Here is a 17,489-nt window from a genome sequence, read left to right on the forward strand (position 1 = left end):
ACCTACTTTTTAGTTTAACCTAATTTGTAAACACTTTTCATTAAACTGAATTGGGAAATGTATATTAGACATTGCTTTAACACCTCTATTACAGTTGTTTCTCTCTTTTATTTTACATGCTTAGCTATTTTTAATGATTAAATGTGTTTGATACCACAGTACCCAAATACTATTTTGGGTATCATCTTTTCTTTGTTTTCTCCAAGTCAGGTACTGATTTACCATCTCACGCCAATAATAAAACACTATTTTTAAATTGTATTATTCATATCATGACTGCATGAATTAGCACGTGTACAGTGTTTACACTCACTGCTGCGTAATATGAGTAACTCTTTGGAAAGCATACTGAATGCCCTGAATTGCACCAAGGAACCAACAACTCTCTTCACACTTAGGACAGATTCTTATGTGAAACATTGATTGTAGCACACATCTCAGATGTTTACTGGTGAAGGAGAGGTGGTTAACTAGTTTTTGTGAAGTAATTATTTCACACCTATCAAAAACCTGCAAAAAGCCCTGTGATTTTTAATAGACTACTGGTTGACAAATGTCTTTTACAACAGACTAAAACAAGTAGATTTTTCTTAAAAGCAGTATAAAGTTTATTCTGCTGCTTCTACCGAAAGAATTGTGGTCTGAGTGGAATGGGAATATTTTGATTAAAAAGGTATGTAACCTTACATAATTCAAACTAATTCTCTTTTTGAATATTATCTTTTGCTTCTATAATGAGGATATTAGATTTGGATATCAAGAGTATTATCCCTTTAAGTTTGTTTAAAGGTTTTTGTATAGCTAGATAAAAATTGAAGCATGAAGTGACATGTTTGTCTAATTTGATTTCATTATTACTAGAATTAGGGTCTTCAAGAGGCAGTAGTGGTCTTGGTGACTACTTTGAGATCAGTTGTTCTCATGTTTAATATTTTATGTATTCTTGTGCAGCAAAGTAAGAATATATAAAGATTTCGATCTATTTAGTTGGCAATAAAGAACCTAAACAAAGAAGAAAATCATGAATATCCAAATAAGAATGTTTAGTGGAAGATGAAACTTATACAAATTAGGATTAAAATAACTAATTTATAATTTCTTAGATAACTGAAATAAAATACGTTTAGTTGTGAGAGGCATTTGTGAAGTTTTATTTCTGTTTCATATAATCCTCTCTCTCTCTCCTTTTCCCTTACCAGGAAATCATCTGGCTCTTCATGTCTTGTGCTGTCATGTCACATTGGTGTAGAACCAACAGTATGAGACAGCCCAGTCAAACATAAAAGAATAGAATACATGAAACTAAATTTTATTTTAATGTGGGCCTGGGTATACATTCAGCAGTTGATACAGCATTTCAATAATCAAAAGATAAATACAAATTTAAAATCCATACATGAATGAATGTCACTTTATACTTCAACAGATTTGCAAAAGAAGAATATACTCCTATTAAGTATATTAACACCACTGTACATTATAGGCCATAATAAAATCTCAGTTCTGAGAAGAGAACTGTAAGAAACTCCTATTGGTTAGAATACTTCTTTTTATAATACCCTTCTGTTTAATAGAGTTCAGTTAATTGCTAGAAGTTAGGTCAGTGTCATTATTATGAATAAAACCTTTTCACTTGTTATAATGCCCTAATTAAATATATGTCAGTTATTTAATGGGGAAGTTATATTTAATTTACATCATCTCAAAACTAATCGAGCAGAAATGTAAATATGCTCCTTTCTATTTTCGAGTTATTCACTTCTGTCCATAAATAGAATCATCATTAACTTTTTTTTTAAAAACCCTGTATTTCAGTGATAATATGCAAAATGCATACTGGGAACTGAGGAGAGAAATGTCTAATTTACATCTGGTGACTCAAGTACAAGCTGAACTACTAAGAAAACTAAAAACCCCAACTGCAATCAAGAAAGGTAAGTCAGTGTTTGCTGGAAACCACTGATTCCAGCTAAACTGCTTGAAGAGCGACTAGCTATCGTATCTTATCGAAATCTCATCAAATGAGTTTGATAAGCCAAAGTATATATAGTATGTTCACAGCCTACCCATTCTCTGCTTTGGCTTCAGTCTCATACTGGTCAACTTCACACATAAAGGTGTTGCTGATGTGTTTTTTCTTCAGTACTGTATTCTTTTCCCCTTGTGGCTTTTTTCTCAGCCAAGTGTTGCTTATGTGTATAAGGCTGAGGTGTTAAGTTTGCTCTAGTTGACCTTTTACCGCAAGTACTTCGTATATTTAAAAAAAAAAAAAAGACACCAAGACACCAAAAGCTATTTTTCATTCCAGTACTACAGAATACACCAAAGACCTAGCTCTTGAAATTGTTTTGAAAAAAATAACTTTGATTCATTGTTTGGTTTTCATTTTTTGTAAACTTTATTTTTCTTTCCATAAAGAACAGATAGTTTAGGTGGAGACTAGGTGTTATCTCCTCATTCCTTTCAACCAACCAAAGATTTTCATCGCTTTGCCTTTCATATTTAATTGCTTGGCTGACTAAAATTTTGAGTTTTGTGTTAACTAGTAGTGGCTGCTTTGACAAAGCTATTTTTATACCTCAGGGAAAAATCAGTGCATTTGTACCTTTTATTACATAACAGTTCTATTTCTGAAAAGTTGCATAATATAAATTTGAAAGCTCTAAAATTTACTTTTTAAAGGAATGAGATAGGACTTTTTATAAAAAGTAATCACCATCTAATTTAAAATTATTTGCAGCTCAGATTGTCCCTAAAAGAGGACACAAGAGAATTGTATTTTATAAATAGTTTTCCACTTACTGAAGTGGGGGAAAATGTTGCACATTGGGAAGGAAAAGCAAATTCAGAATTCCTTTCTGTTTCTAGAGTGTTAGTTATTTACAAATCAGGCAAAATAATATGGCACTTCAGCAGGCCCTAAATTAATTTATGGTTCATTTTCTCGAGTTTTCCAGTGTCCAGGGTTATATATGAGGCAATTATAAGTTGATGGTAGACATAAGACTTCTCTTAAAAGGGACACTCAGTAATTTTGCAGTGAGTGTTCACTGTGGCTCTTGGTTATATAATAAGTCTAACTTCCAAAGAATAATAAAGGAGAAATGCTCTTTCCATATTTGGAAATGGCTTATTCATGTGTCCCTTCTGAGCTGGTGAAGGATACATCTTTTGGTGCTTTGAGCCGTAAGTTTTCTAGCACATTTCCTACAACAGTGGCAGGCTTGAGGCCACCACCCCCCACCATAGAACTCAGTGCTTTGAGGAGTAGACAGAGATGAGACTGGATCACTTTTTTTTCTGACCTACATACCATCCTTGTCCAGAAGCTGAGCACTGTTAGCTCCACATCTCCCCCACTCCTGTCCCTCCTTCTAAGAAAAAAGGCAATGGGCTTATTTCATAATGCAGCTCAGTTTCTTCTAAACTATAGTTAGTTAGTTGCACTTGGCATCCTTCTTGGGCTTAGGATGAAGTTTTCTTTCCTGCCTTGGTAGGTTGATTGGAGGAGGAGGAAAAGCTCACACTACCATTCTGTTGGCTGTGGCTAAATAATAGCTTTACAGCAGTGTTTTCTAAGCCATTAGATGTATACTAAACACGTTTTTTTGCTATTTTTTTTTTACTTGACCCATATTGTGACCATAGCAGAATTTACATTTACCATTAAATATTTAGATTGTTTAACAGTACATTACATTAAACATAAACCATTACATCTACCATTAAAAAAACAAGTTTTAAAACTGTTTTATCCATAAAAGCCTTTGAATGTTTATTAAAACTTCCTTTGGGTCTCACCAATTCACAGTATAATTATTTCTGCAAAATTTACTTTTGGACCACCTGTGAAACAAAGATTATAAGGAAAGGGATATCATATTTAATAAAGTTAAACCGAGTAACACCTTTCTTAGTCTCCACTGACACGTAAACAGTCTGCAAGCCTTCTCCAGCCACATTAAGAGCCAAGAATAGCATCTTTACTTGTATTTTAACTTTATTGGTTTCCAACTTTTTAAAATATTAAATTCTTCATCTTTATTAGCCCTAAGATATAGGCGGGACAGGATTATGTCCATTGGCAGACGAGAGAAATGACACCTGGAGCAGTTAAGTGACTTACCTAAAGTCCAATGTCAGTAAATAGCTGATCCAGAATTAGAACTCAGAACATTTGTCATCTATCTTCCAGTCACAGTGCCCCAGTGATCACACTAACTTGGAAATGTTAATTTTATTTTCACTTCTAGATTCAACCAAATTAATGAAGTATTACATATTTTATGATCACAAATGCCATGACAACTGACATGTAGCCTGTGCTTTCTTTTTAGCCTATATCCCAGTAGGATGCATGGAAGACCTTGGGAAAGACAGCACAAAACTGCACTTGACGAATTGTACTGCAACATACAGAAGACATTTTCCTGTCTCACCAAATGGCAAAACTCTCTGTCATACTACATCTTCCCCTTTACCGGGAGATATAAAGATTTTATCAGAGAAAGCAATTCTCCAGTCATGGACAGATAATGAGCGCTCCGTTCCTCATGATGGTACAAACTTTCAAGAACACAGCTCTTATGGCAGAAATTCTCTGGAAGATAATTCTTGGGTATTCCCAAGCCCTCCTAAATCGAGTGAGACACCATTTGGGGAAGCTAAAAATAAAACTCTGCCTTTATCCATTCTGCCACCATTGCATTACTTGGATCAACATAATCAAAACTGCCTTTATAAGAATTAATTCTGAAGAAATTTATGGTCACGAGGTTGCTGTATCTCCCTCAGTGGTTCAAGAAATTATTTAACAAACTGAAAGCAAATTTTGATTAAACTTGCAGAGTTCTTCACTATATACATTTGCACATACTGTACTGTATTATGTAGTTGATTTTCCAGTATGAAAGAACACCCTCCAGCTCCATATTCTGGCTAAGAATCAGATATATGCTACTAATTAACAAATTAATAAATAAGATGTTTCAGAAAGACAATTCTACCTTTGGTAATAATTGTAAATTTCTGCCTCTCAAAAAATGGAATTGAAAGTTTTTAGACATGGTTTTAACAAAGTGTATGAAATGCCTAAATATCCATTCATAAAAATAAAGGAGGCCATTAATATCAGAGAAAAATCATATAAGTTGCATAAAGAAGCAAATGGCAATGTGAATAGATTATATTTCTGTTGACCTAATGCATAAAGATATGAAAAATAGTACAGTGGAATAATAGGATCTAGGTTATTCAATCTCTATATGCTATTGTGTTTCAAAGTTTAAGATTTAAAGTCACTTTTTAATCACAATGTTGTTAAAATTTAGAATTGCAATTTGAATTTTAAGACTTGAAGTAACCTCATTATTGAAGCCAACTTTGTCCCAGTACATCCCTTAAGTCCTAATTTAAAAAAGTGATGAAATAGTTGAAAAACTATGTGGTGTGTGAATAACCTATTATAATCCTATACATCATCCAATTAGAAGTAGAAAAAGCAGCACAAAGGTTTCAGTCTAATCTGTCCCTTCAGTGGTCCATAGTGAAAATCTAGATGTGTGTTGAACTGTATAAAGTCATTTTCTGCAAAGGGTCTACACCCACTTGTTATGTAGAGCAGCTTATAAATTGTTAGACTTTGTTTTGAAATGTAACATTTTACTAATTGAGAAAGTGATTTTTAATTAAATTAGGAATTTAAATTGTAGAAACCAAATTCTGTGCTGTATTGATAGAATCATGAAATGTCCCCAAACTCTTTGACTCTAAGTGGCCTGTCATTTATAAACAAAGAAATAACAAGGATGGCTTCACATGGAAATTTATTTAAATTCTTTCAAGGTAGCAGTATTAAGAATATTAGTAATATAATGTATTACTTGGTTCATGAATCTTTTGCCTGAGATAAAGTGTTTCATGTAGGAGGCCTTTATCCTTTTTGATAGACAGTTTCTAATATCTTGAATTCAAAAGAATACTTCAGATATCTCCTATATTAACTGAATAGCATACATACATAAACAGTGTTCACTGTTCACAAGATATTTTTGTCTTTCTATTATCTTACTCACTTATTCAAGCTTGTCTTTGATTAATGGAATTGGTGTCAGATGCTGGAATTTATTCTGACCAATGAACACAGCTGACTCAAGGGAGTACAATCTCCTGCCAAGTAATAGAACAAAACCCAATAAGCATAAAACAAATGCAAGACTCCAGGCTTTAGCTGAGGGAAGCAACTACCTGTGTAATAACAAAGCAGCAGAACCTCTCTCTCATGTGGCTGCGTAGGCTGTATATTATATCTAATCTCTAATGTAGCTTACTGGTTTGCTTTTTTTAAAAACAAGATTGGACATTTTCCTTTGTAAAGAAAATAAGTTGTATGAGCTAATGGCCTGACTAATGTTTTGAACAATGCCAAGAAATTGTTTAATTAAAATAAATTATTTTTGTTTGAAATTGAAGTGGATGTGAGACATTGTCCCTGCCTGTATATTTCAAGGTCAGGTACTAATTGTTAGTTGTTAACTTGATTCGTATAACAGACATTTGTCTTGTTAAACCAACTTATTTTGAGTGGAGAAAATGCTTTTCCCTCCAAACAATAGGGTAGTTATCAAAAAGGTATGCTAGAAAGTCAGTGGTTGATGTTCTTGACAGTTTAAAGTGCTAAATAAATGATGTGTAAGACCCTTTAGGAAAGATTAACAAAATATTTTTTACCCAGCCATAAATTTTAAATGCACACTTTATGATCACCTCTGCTCTACATAAGATTCAAAGAAATGAGAGAATGGGCCATTTATAATCTATTTAAAATGGAAAATTTTATGTTGACTTCTTTCATACCAGCCAAAACATGCTCTGAAGGGCTTCCCTTGAAAATTTCTTTATTGTTTAGATTTTTATAATGATAACTCAGTTCAGAACATTCTATAACTCAACAAAATGAAGAGAACACAGCTAATAACAAAAAAGCCACTGTTCCTTCCTCTTGATCTTATATTAGCTAAAATAAAATTTACATCTTACCTAAAATGAAACTGAGGTTCTGCCAAAATGGAACCTAATTCATAAGTAGAGAAGGGACATACCTATGTAGTCAAGTGTGGAACTTGAAGATCTCATTGTTTCTTTAGCATCCTGTTTGCTATTTGCTTTAACTAAGTCCTTTAAAAAAAAAAACCTCTCAGACCTACTTCATGGGACTGGGGCCAAAGCTAAATCTTATCCTAGTAGGTAGTAATTTAAAATTGTGATTTTAATGAAAACTACGTAAATATACATAAAATTTACTTACCTAGAAACTGGTCGCTGTGGCTATAGTGAAGAGTTAACAGCTCATGGGGAAAAAAAGAGCAACTTTTAATATAAAAGCCCAACCTAGGACCAAATTACTGCATTGAGACAAATTTTTTACAGTAGCTTCTGAAACCATTACTATGTTACAAAATGGTCATTCACCCTTATAAAGACTTTTAAAAAAAGATTAAAATATTTTAAGTAGCCAAATTAACAGGTCAAAGAATGTAATAATACGTTTTAGCAAATTTTCCATCAAAGATGTAAATAAAATTAATTCATATTTAAGTACTTATCTATGTTTCCAAATAAGTCTTTACTACTAATAACAACAATAAGCATTAAAGAGCATTTGCCATGTCCAAGGCACTGTCCTACGTACTCTACTTACCTGCAATACTCAGTTAATCCTCACAATAATTGTATGAGACTTATTTTCATGGTTGCGTAGCTCATAAGTGGTAGAAGCAGGAAGGCTTCTGGTTCCTAACCATTCTGCTTTACTGCCTAGTTTTTAACACATTGAAGGTGGTCCATTCCTGCTTTCCTTCAGTTACTTGTAGCCCCCATGTTTAGCCATTAGTCTATATATTGGAAGAGAGTAACATAAGATCCCTAATGGAACCCTAAAAACCAATATTACTGTTAGAGAACTATAGTTGTGGAAAAACGAGAAATCCATGATGATCAGGCAAACCATATTCCATTTCACTATTTATTCCTATCCCATTTAATAAACTTTGAAATTTAAAAAAAAAAATCTTTATTTCAGGTAAAATTAATTACTTCCATAATTTAGGATAAAGGAAACACACTTCCTTGAGTCCATTATTTCAGGTGACTGCAATTTCCATGAATATTAGAGTTCCTGAGTATCACTTGACTATCTGTCTACATGCTTGTGGGAAGCTTCTGGAGCCTCTTCTTGGTAGGAATTCCAGTTTTTCTGAATTCTTCCCTCTCCTTCAGGTATTCCATTTTGCATTCTTCATAAAAGGCTGGATCATTATAGCTACAAGAAGGAAATGAAAATCTTTTAAAGTGAATCACTTTGCAAGTATTTAATGTAAGCTTAATAATATTCAGATATCCAGGTCATCAGGCACAATCTTTAGAAATAGATTTTTAGTAATGGTCATAAATTCATTGTAAACATCAGACTTCCAAACTAGTTAAAGAAAAGGGGAAAAAAAGAAAATACTGTCTTTTTTGAATAGCCCTGTCCCAGAATACAGCAATGAGAAGCACAGCACCTAACCCCAAGGAGCCAGTGGTGTTACAGAGCAGACAAGGAACGACTGCATTACTATCAAGTAGACAAAATGCTATAATAGAGGATGGCCCAGTGCACCATGGAAACATGGAGAAGACGTGGAGGAGCGGGGAGATGTCATGGGGAAATGCTTAGGTTGCATTTTGAACGACCAACAGAAACCCATATAGAAGGCACATGTAGAAAGCCACCACAGATGAGGAGGAACTGTGATGCCTGAAGAACTGCAGGTAAATTGGTGCCACTAAAGCAGATTATGCACAGAGGACAAAACGCTTGAGAAGAGGCTGGAATGCGCAAAGGCCAAATCACGACGGTCCACTTACGCCATACTGTGAAGTTAAATCTACCCTGAAGGCAATGGGGCACTATTAACAGAGCAACTGTAAGATCAGCTACATGTCAGATGAATCTGAGAGCATGTGGCAGACAGGCTAAAAGGGGGCAGAAAGGTTAAAGCTGGATGTCCTATAAATAAACTGTTAACAATAATCCAGACAAGAAATGATGAGGGCCTAAGCCAAAGGAGTTGTGATGAAAAGGATGAAATGGATCCAGGAGACCTTTAAGGAAATGAAGTCAATAGGAAATAATGAATTAGAGTTAGGAGAGACAAGGAAGATTCTAGATTCTAGACAACTGTCTAATTCACAAAGACACATGATGCAGGAAGAGTTCAGTCTCAGACGTGAAAAAAGCAGCAGAGACATGTCAGGACCTATAGGAAGTAATTGAATCCATAGGTCCAAACTGAGCTTTCTCTAGATTCGAGAATAGAACTGGGGAACCCACTTTAAGGAACAGATTAAGGAAGAAAAGGCTGAGAAGTAGGTAGAAAAGTTAGGGAAATGGGAAAGAGCATTATATAGGAAGCCAGGTAGAAGTGAATTTTAAGTGAGTTCTAGAGAGAGGTCAAGTAAAAGAGAAAAAAATGAAAAGATGTTCATTGGATTTGGCTACCACGAACCCACCAGAACCTTTGGGAGGAGCAGTTTCAGTGGAGTGAGGGCGGAAGTCAGATTGCAGTTTATTGAGGAAGGAATGAAGATAAGACAGCGAGAAATAAAAGAGCACAAACAATTAATGTTTCAAGATGTCACTATGAAGAGATGAGAGAGGGTAGTGGCTACATTCATTTCAAGGAATGTCAATAGTAAATAACAAAGCAGAGCACTTGCTTTTTCACAAATGAAAAAATACTATTTCTTAGAGTACGTTGATACCTAAGGTCAAGCAAAATTCTTCCTTAGTAACTGCATCTACTTTCAGCAAATGTCACATCCCTCTTTGTTTCCTTCACTGCTTATCTCTCCTCTAAACAAACAAGCAGCCTCCTCTCATCCTTCCTAGTTCCTCCCCTAGAACGGACTAGAACCTGTTATTTTCCCCTCCTATTTCTGAGATGAGAGATGGAAGAATATTCAAATGATTAATATTCAGATAAAAGCTAACAAATACAATTAAAAAAAGAGCTAACATTTACTGAGTACCCACTATGTGCCAGGCATTATGGTAATGTGTTTACACATAGTACCTCACAATCACTCCATGGGGAATAATTAACCCAACTTAGAGTGAGGAACCTGCCCCAGGTCGCACGGCTCGCTAAGCTCTGGCTGATCCAGAGTCAAGCCCAGGCTGCCTTCTCCACAGTCCATGCTCCTGTCCTTCCTGCTTCAGTGCTGCCCTGTCTGGAAGGAGGGATGATTTGTCAAACTAATCATAACAAGTTATGATGATTGAAACTAGGGTGTAAAAATTCTTTAATCAATATGTAAAAGAATTCAACCAATTCAGTCAGTCACACAGAAGTTAAAGAGGTTCATTTATCGATTAAACATCTCTTGGGAGCACTAGGGACTAGAACTAGAAGAATAAGTCGTCACAGAATGAACTCTTACTCCTCTACAGGAAACACTTAGTGCAGGTCCTGGACCATAAATAAGGGCTGCTATTACAATTATTTTTATTTATTATTAACTTGAGAAAAAACATGTGACCTTAGAGAGTGTTTCTTCATCTATAAATGTAGATATTAATTGAAATAATCTCTAGTCTTCCAACTACAGCATTTGAAAAAAAATCCATAAATTTATATGTACATTATTTGTTATCAAAAAAGAAAACAGGGGATGGCCCTGTGGCATAGTGGTTAAGTCTGGCATGCTCCGCTTTAGCAGCCTGGGTTTGCACGTTGGGATCCTGGGCACAGACCTACATCCCTCATCAAGCCATGCTGTGGTGGCAACTCACATACAAAACAGAGGAAAATTGGCACAGATGTTAGCTCAGGGATAATCTTCCTCAAGCAAAAAAAAGGAAGATTGGTAAAGGTGTTAGCTCACATCGAATCTTCCTCACCAAAAACAAAGAAAAGAAAAGAAAAGAAGACAAATATAAGACTCAGATAACCATTAATTTCTCTTTATCTAATTCCCTAAGAAGCATCAAGCCATACTGACATATATGCTTCACAGGCTAGGGGAGCAGAGTACAGAAGGAAATAAGGGCTTACCAAAACTACAGTCTCACAACTATTAATTAACTGTATTTACTTAAGTACTGCCAAGTACTGTCTGTCAATAACATAAGTAATAAAATGTGGGGAGATACAACAAAAAGCACCTGCATTCAAAGAATTTCCCATATTTTTACTTTACGATTCAAGGAACTACAACAAAATATCAGTGAACAAATTTAAGAATTATTTTTAAAATTAATTTAACTTCAGAAATCTAAATTTGCCTTTGTATCCTTCATTTGATTTACTGCAACTTTCCTAAGAGTTAAATTAAATTAATCCAAAAAATCACAAGGCTGGCAAAGGTCTTAGAGATAGTCTAATTCAGTATCTTTTCATTAGAAGAGAGAAATAAACTCATCTATAATATATTCTATAGATCAAATTGTTCATGAAAAGGAATTTGTTAAATCACTTGAAAAATCATATATTTTTGTTTACTGACCTCATATTTCTAATCAGATACAATGTCAACCCGCATAACTTGAAAAGACCCTTCATAAATGTGTTACTTTTTTTAGAATAATCTTTAACAAACTGAAATTTTAGATTCAGCCAACAATATGATGGATTTGGTGGGGGGAAGTACAGAATATATATTGAGATAAATAACATACTCTTACCTCCTACATATATTACACACATACAGAAGCACAAACACTATGAGGTAACTACTTACTGAGCAATTAGACATTCTTTCAAGGCAGAATTTTCTTTCCGGCATTTTACTACCATAAGGACTCCAGAGTCCTTGCAACATTTGGTAAAATCTGAAATAGAAAATTTGGAAGGAAAACATTAACTGGTAATGACATCAATATAATTATTAACAGCTCTAAAATATTCATTCATTTAACATCTATGACCTAGATTGTTCTTGGCACAGAGTTCACACTCCACAAAAGACACGAACATGAACAAAAGGCAGAGTACACTGAGCATCGTCTACTTTGTAAAAATTAAGAATGCGATTTGCAAGGAGGGAGAGAGGACCTCTAAGTTAGAGTGAGGAGTAGAAGTGGAACAAGGACAACAGATGCAGGAAATTACTTTAATTCAAATAATTTAATGTGGTTGGTCACATTAAATTATGGGTGACATGTAATACTCTACTTAAAAGACACACAGGATTAGCTTCCTTCAGCTCCTTGTTGGCTAGTCCCAGCAGTACCACCATTTGCTCTCTGATTCCTGAACCTAATCACGTATCTCTTATTCCAACTACAAATGTTCTTGTTCCTCTCTGTGCAGATGAGCTGGGCACACGCGCCAGATCAGACTGAGAGAATTTGACTAAGGAACCCTTACAACTCAAAAACTCAAAGTTGACTTACAATCAGCTAGTTATCAGTGGAGAGCCTGAGGCTATCCAAAGTTTGCATGGCTATCAAAAAGTCCATTAACATTTCACTCTGGAATGTCATTAGCATTCCTACATGTTAATTTTTCTACTTATAGCATGGCAATAAGATCTACCTTTCTAGAAGTAAAGATCATGATACCAAGTAAAAATCAAGACAGGGGCAATCCTCAAAGGGAATATGTACATTAAATTAATCCAGAAGACTAAGGGCTTCTTTAAGGGAACTGCCATGTTCCATGGTGGTGATGAACCCCGGGCTGACTCCTCTGCACCACTTTACCCTTACTGTAACCTCAGAGACCCGGAGCGGTCACTCAGTTCACTCAGATAATGTCTAGAAGAAGGATCATTAGCATCATGAGTTTTGCCTATGGAAATATGCTAGTTAAGCAAACCCCAGTCCTTTTCTGGAAAACACAAAAATCATGACTATTATCAAAAGTCTACTTTCTGAATTTAACAAACCCAATACTTTTACACTTGAGAAATTCACAATAGAATGCTTAGGTATCGCATTATTTTAAGATTTGTTTTCCCTAATATGAGCAAAATGTCCTTAGTAGGGAATTGATGCAAGAGAGCATTTATGTGTTCTGATTGCAATAAAGGCACAGTCTATATATTTTCACACTTGTCCAAATCTCTTCAGGGATAACTGCGACTGGCCTGAAGCCTCAAGCTGTTTGTAAGATTTTTGTCACTTGTTTAGCAACAAGATTTTAATGAGGATCCTTCTTTCATACTACATTAGCATACGTTCATATAATAGTGATGTTGCTAATACTGCCAACTGATGTCTAAAATAGTATTCTGAAACGAATCCAATTTAAATTGCTTCTGTCTTTCAATGTTACGTTAAACGTTAAAAAGCTTGTACACTTGTATATAAATAACAATTTTAATTACCATTAAAGACTATGAAAATAAAATTTCATTTACTTCAGTATATTTTAAGGTAATACAAATGAGTATCAATAAACAGTGAGAGTAGAGATGATTAAAAGGTTTTCCAAAGTTTAAAGAAATGTGCTTAAAGAAAGCATTCAAGGCTTTTTTTCTTTAAAATATCAAGAACATGAGATTCTTTCTGTCGTAAACCTTCATTTCTCTAAAAGAAACCACTTAGTACTATATAATAAACAATTGGTAAAAATACTGTTTGGGTATAATAAGATTTGGATCAAGTACATCTAGGAAAAATAGAAAGAGATAAAGTCTTCTCCCAACTTTAGTCTAAGTAAAGTAATCCTATTGTAATCAAGTACATGTAGTCTATATAATTTCCAGTTTACATAACAGAAAATTTGGAGGGAGCCTCCATATAAAAGCAGTAAGAGAGATAATGGATTGGAATTGTTTATAACTCAATTTATGGAACTTTCAAATATTTTAATATTTAAATAACCAATAATAAGGTTTCTTAATTAAGCCATGGATAAGAATTTATGGAGCAACAACTGTGCATGGAAATAGAAATACCAGGTACTCGATGTTTTACACTTTTCATTTAGGCGGTCTCAAGCAACTTATTTTGCAAATTTAGTCATCTAGTTAGAACTAAAGCATTCAATGAGAGAGAATTTAAAAACATATCAAATTAAAAGAAATAATCCCCAATGTCTCATGTTTTTGACTAAAACCATTCCTTTATATCTCCGCTAATTTATAATTTTTTAAAATCTTAGTCTTATGAATTTTTATACAACTACCTTTAGATATAGTACTTATTTCTAACTTTCCAGGACTTTTATTTCCTTAATCAGTAAAATATTTATAAAGTACCTATTTTTTCCAGTATTACAAAAAGCAAAGATACATTTGGATACCAATATAATTTAGAATTTTAACATTAATCTATGTGTAATATTTGTGTGACTATACCATCATCTTAATGGTTTCACCTTTAAATCCGGAACTTCAATTGAATTTAAATGATAAACTTTTAGGAGGTCTTGCCTATTAAACACATGTAGTAGGGCAGATTTTAAAATGATTCTAAATTCATAATATATCATCAACTCTACAACTGGAAATCTTATGCATAAAACTTTTTCCTTATATAGAAGTGGATAAGAATAAAAACAGAAATGTACTTTAAATATAATGTACAAAAGATCTTTTGACCAGTTATTGAATCATAAGAGCTTTTAAAAATATAGAACTAAAAATGATACAATTTGGAGAGTGTTGGGTAGGTGCTGACTTTTAGTAAGATTTTCCTCCAGATAAAGGTGTCTGCAGTTTTAAATTTTTAATATAAATTAAAATCTAAAACTAATTTTTCTCAGGAAAAGCAATCTTTTAAGTGAAGACTGCCATAGTGAACAGTGTCATGTCAGGTCCCTGTAGACAGTGCCTAAGTGCTGTGCAGCTCTCAGTAATCATCATCCCCTCTGGAAACTGTGAAGTTAAAAGTGCCTGAAGATGACAGGAGGTCACTCTCAGGTTTGAGCTCCCCAGTTTCAGATGCAGTGATGGAGGCCTGAACCAAGGCAGAGACAATGAAGACAACAGACACCCTCTCCTTTCTGAAGACTACTCAGCTGAAGGAAACCAAGGCCGCAAGGCCACAAGCACATCATTCTATATAACCGTCAGCACGAACAGTATTTTATGTGAAAGATTTTGTAAACAGTTCTGACTTTATGTACCTCTGTTTATAAAATCTAGTAACAAAATTGTAGATCTCTTTGCAACCTCTAAGTCAATGACCCCAGTAGGCTGATGTTTGGAAAGAATTCAGGCCAATGCAACCTACAAACAAAACCTAATATTATAAATAATTCCAGACTGGATGAGAAGCTAATTAGGACAAGCGTGATTTGTTCAAACAGTTGAAAAAGGTCTATCAGTGAGTATTTGCCAGTAAAAATTCTAACAACAACAAAATTCCACACTTTTTCAAGGGATCTGTAAAACTAATCGTTCAAATGGAAAAACATGACATGCAGAAACCAGAGGATCTCTCATAAGACACATATGAAACAGTGGCTTCTTCACTGCACTCACCCCTTTAAAACTGTCCAAAGGTAAATCTAAAATACTACAGATGGGAAATCGCCAAATCAGGCTGTCACCTTAATGTTTAAGAAGAGATCCAATCGTAAATATTTCATTAATTTTTTCTTAAATTACCAAAGTAGAATGAAAAAGAAAAAACTCACTTATATTCCTGCCTTCACAATAGCAACAACAACAATAATAATAGCTAACACTTTTTGTGTTTACTATGTGCAGGCACTGTCCAATGGGTTATTTCAGGTTTCATAGGTATTAACTGATTCGATAAATTAAAATTTTTATTTTTTTCACATATTTTCAGTACTTATCCGTAAGCTCACAAAATATCATTCATTCGTTCAACAAAATTTCAAAGTACTTACTATGAGCCTAGCACTGTGCTAGGCTCTAGGGTTTCCACGCTGAACAAAACAGAGCGTTCCTGCCCTATGGGAGCTAAAAACAATCTCTGAGGAAGACAGGTAAAAAATGCTAAGAGTTGAGTTTGACATCTACTCTGAGAGGGGAAGGGCAGGGAGGGTGCTATGGAAGCACAGAATTGGATCTCCAAACCTATTCGAGAGACTTCCCATGAGAAGTACTTTTAAGCTACAACCTATACAGACCTGCCAAAGAGGAGGAGGAAGAGTGTTCTGGACAAAGGGCAAGGTGCAGGAGAAGGTCTGAAGGTCAACAGGCAGGACATATTACAGAGAGTAATCCAGAAGAGCGGGAACTTTTCAGGTTATTTGGTTGTGTGTGCATGCATGTGTGTGTGTTTGGTGGATAGCAGGTGGGGAGGAAAGGCATGTACCAATCATGACTGGTAGGAAGGCTTTGTCCTAAGGGCAATGGAAATCCTTAGAGAGTTTCAAACAGTGGAACAGCATAATCAGATTTCCTTCTGCAGAGAACGAGAAGAGCAGGCAGGGGAGGCAGGAATGGAAACAATAGGAAAATGCATTAGGAAGTGAGTACACTAATCCAAGCAAGAGATGGCAAGGGGCTAAAAGGGCCAATGAAGTGGGAATGTAGATGACTACAACTGAAACTTGACAGGACTTGGAGTAAAATTAGTTAGGAGGGTAAGAGATGAAGGAGGCAAGGATAACTGTTAAATTCCTTGCTGGGAGCATGATGCACAGTTTGATGACTTAAAAAACACCAGAAAAAGAACAGCATATGATGTTGTTCTCTTTTGGTGGGAGCCAGTGGAGGGAGACGGGGTAAAGATGATGATGAGTTTAAGACACGTTCAGCCAGGGGGCCTGTGAAACATCCAAGTAGAGTTGTCCAAAAGGTAGTTAACTATATGGGTCTGAAGCAAGTCTGCAGACACTGTTTTGATAGAAGTAACTCATTAAAAATAATGGAAAGAAAAGAGGCCCTATTCAACCACTGAGGAACACCAGTATTTAAGGGTGTAGCAGAGAGTGAGGAGACTAGAAAGATGGGGAGGACTATGTGGCGTTAGAGAAGTCATGGAAACCAAGTGATTGAGCCTCAAGTATATAATCAGGGTCCATCGGACCCAATTTTAGTTTTTGAGTTTCTTTTATGAGTAGTTCTAACTATTGTAAAGATGATATTTTATGACTTTTATGTTTTAGAGGCCTTCCAAAAAACCAAAGAAAATTGACATATTTTGTAATACAATAAAACTATTTTATCTTGCAATTATCATATAAGTTCATTGGATCATGACTGTTACAAAGCTAAGATATGATATAGACTCTTAGTGGTCTTATTTTTCCTATATCTTGAAAGATTTTACTATATCATCCTAGGAATTATTTCATCATGACTCATCAATTATCCCCAAGGATGTAAAAAATGACTAAAATAATAAGAAAACAAAATGATAGAATCACCTAGAAGCATGATGCAACAGTGAAATAAACCTTCATTACTACATTAGTTTTCTTATTGTATTGCCTACTGTATTACATCATTGTTCATGAATATACAATCATGTACCATATAAGGACATTTTGGTCAACTATGGACTACAAATACAGCAGTGG

At 34.7% G+C, this 17,489-nt stretch overlaps 2 protein-coding genes across 12 annotated transcripts in view; one reads left to right on the forward strand and one right to left on the reverse strand.

Moving 5' to 3' along the window:
- AZI2 (5-azacytidine induced 2) overlaps nucleotides 1-6,470 on the forward strand; it is a 28,493-nt gene extending 22,023 nt beyond the window's left edge. For all 3 annotated transcript variants that reach the window (XM_005600880.4, XM_005600881.4, XM_070238092.1), the window contains 2 exons: nucleotides 1,816-1,934; nucleotides 4,338-6,470. In XM_005600880.4, coding sequence (XP_005600937.2) covers nucleotides 1,816-1,934; nucleotides 4,338-4,750 — 532 coding nt within the window. In that variant the 3' untranslated portion in view covers nucleotides 4,751-6,470. The remainder of the gene's footprint in view (nucleotides 1-1,815; nucleotides 1,935-4,337) is intronic.
- A 1,584-nt stretch (nucleotides 6,471-8,054) lies between these two features.
- The window catches only part of CMC1 (C-X9-C motif containing 1), an 88,542-nt gene continuing 79,107 nt past the window's right edge, over nucleotides 8,055-17,489 (reverse strand). For all 9 annotated transcript variants that reach the window (XM_070238094.1, XM_001491435.7, XM_070238098.1 and 6 more), the window contains 2 exons: nucleotides 11,782-11,872; nucleotides 8,055-8,320 (listed from right to left, as the gene is read on the reverse strand). In XM_070238094.1, the coding sequence (XP_070094195.1) occupies nucleotides 8,200-8,320; nucleotides 11,782-11,872 (212 nt within the window). In that variant the 3' untranslated portion in view covers nucleotides 8,055-8,199. The remainder of the gene's footprint in view (nucleotides 8,321-11,781; nucleotides 11,873-17,489) is intronic.

The sequence above is a fragment of the Equus caballus genome, chromosome 16 (genome assembly GCF_041296265.1).
Source record: "Equus caballus isolate H_3958 breed thoroughbred chromosome 16, TB-T2T, whole genome shotgun sequence".
Lineage (NCBI taxonomy): Eukaryota > Metazoa > Chordata > Mammalia > Perissodactyla > Equidae > Equus > Equus caballus.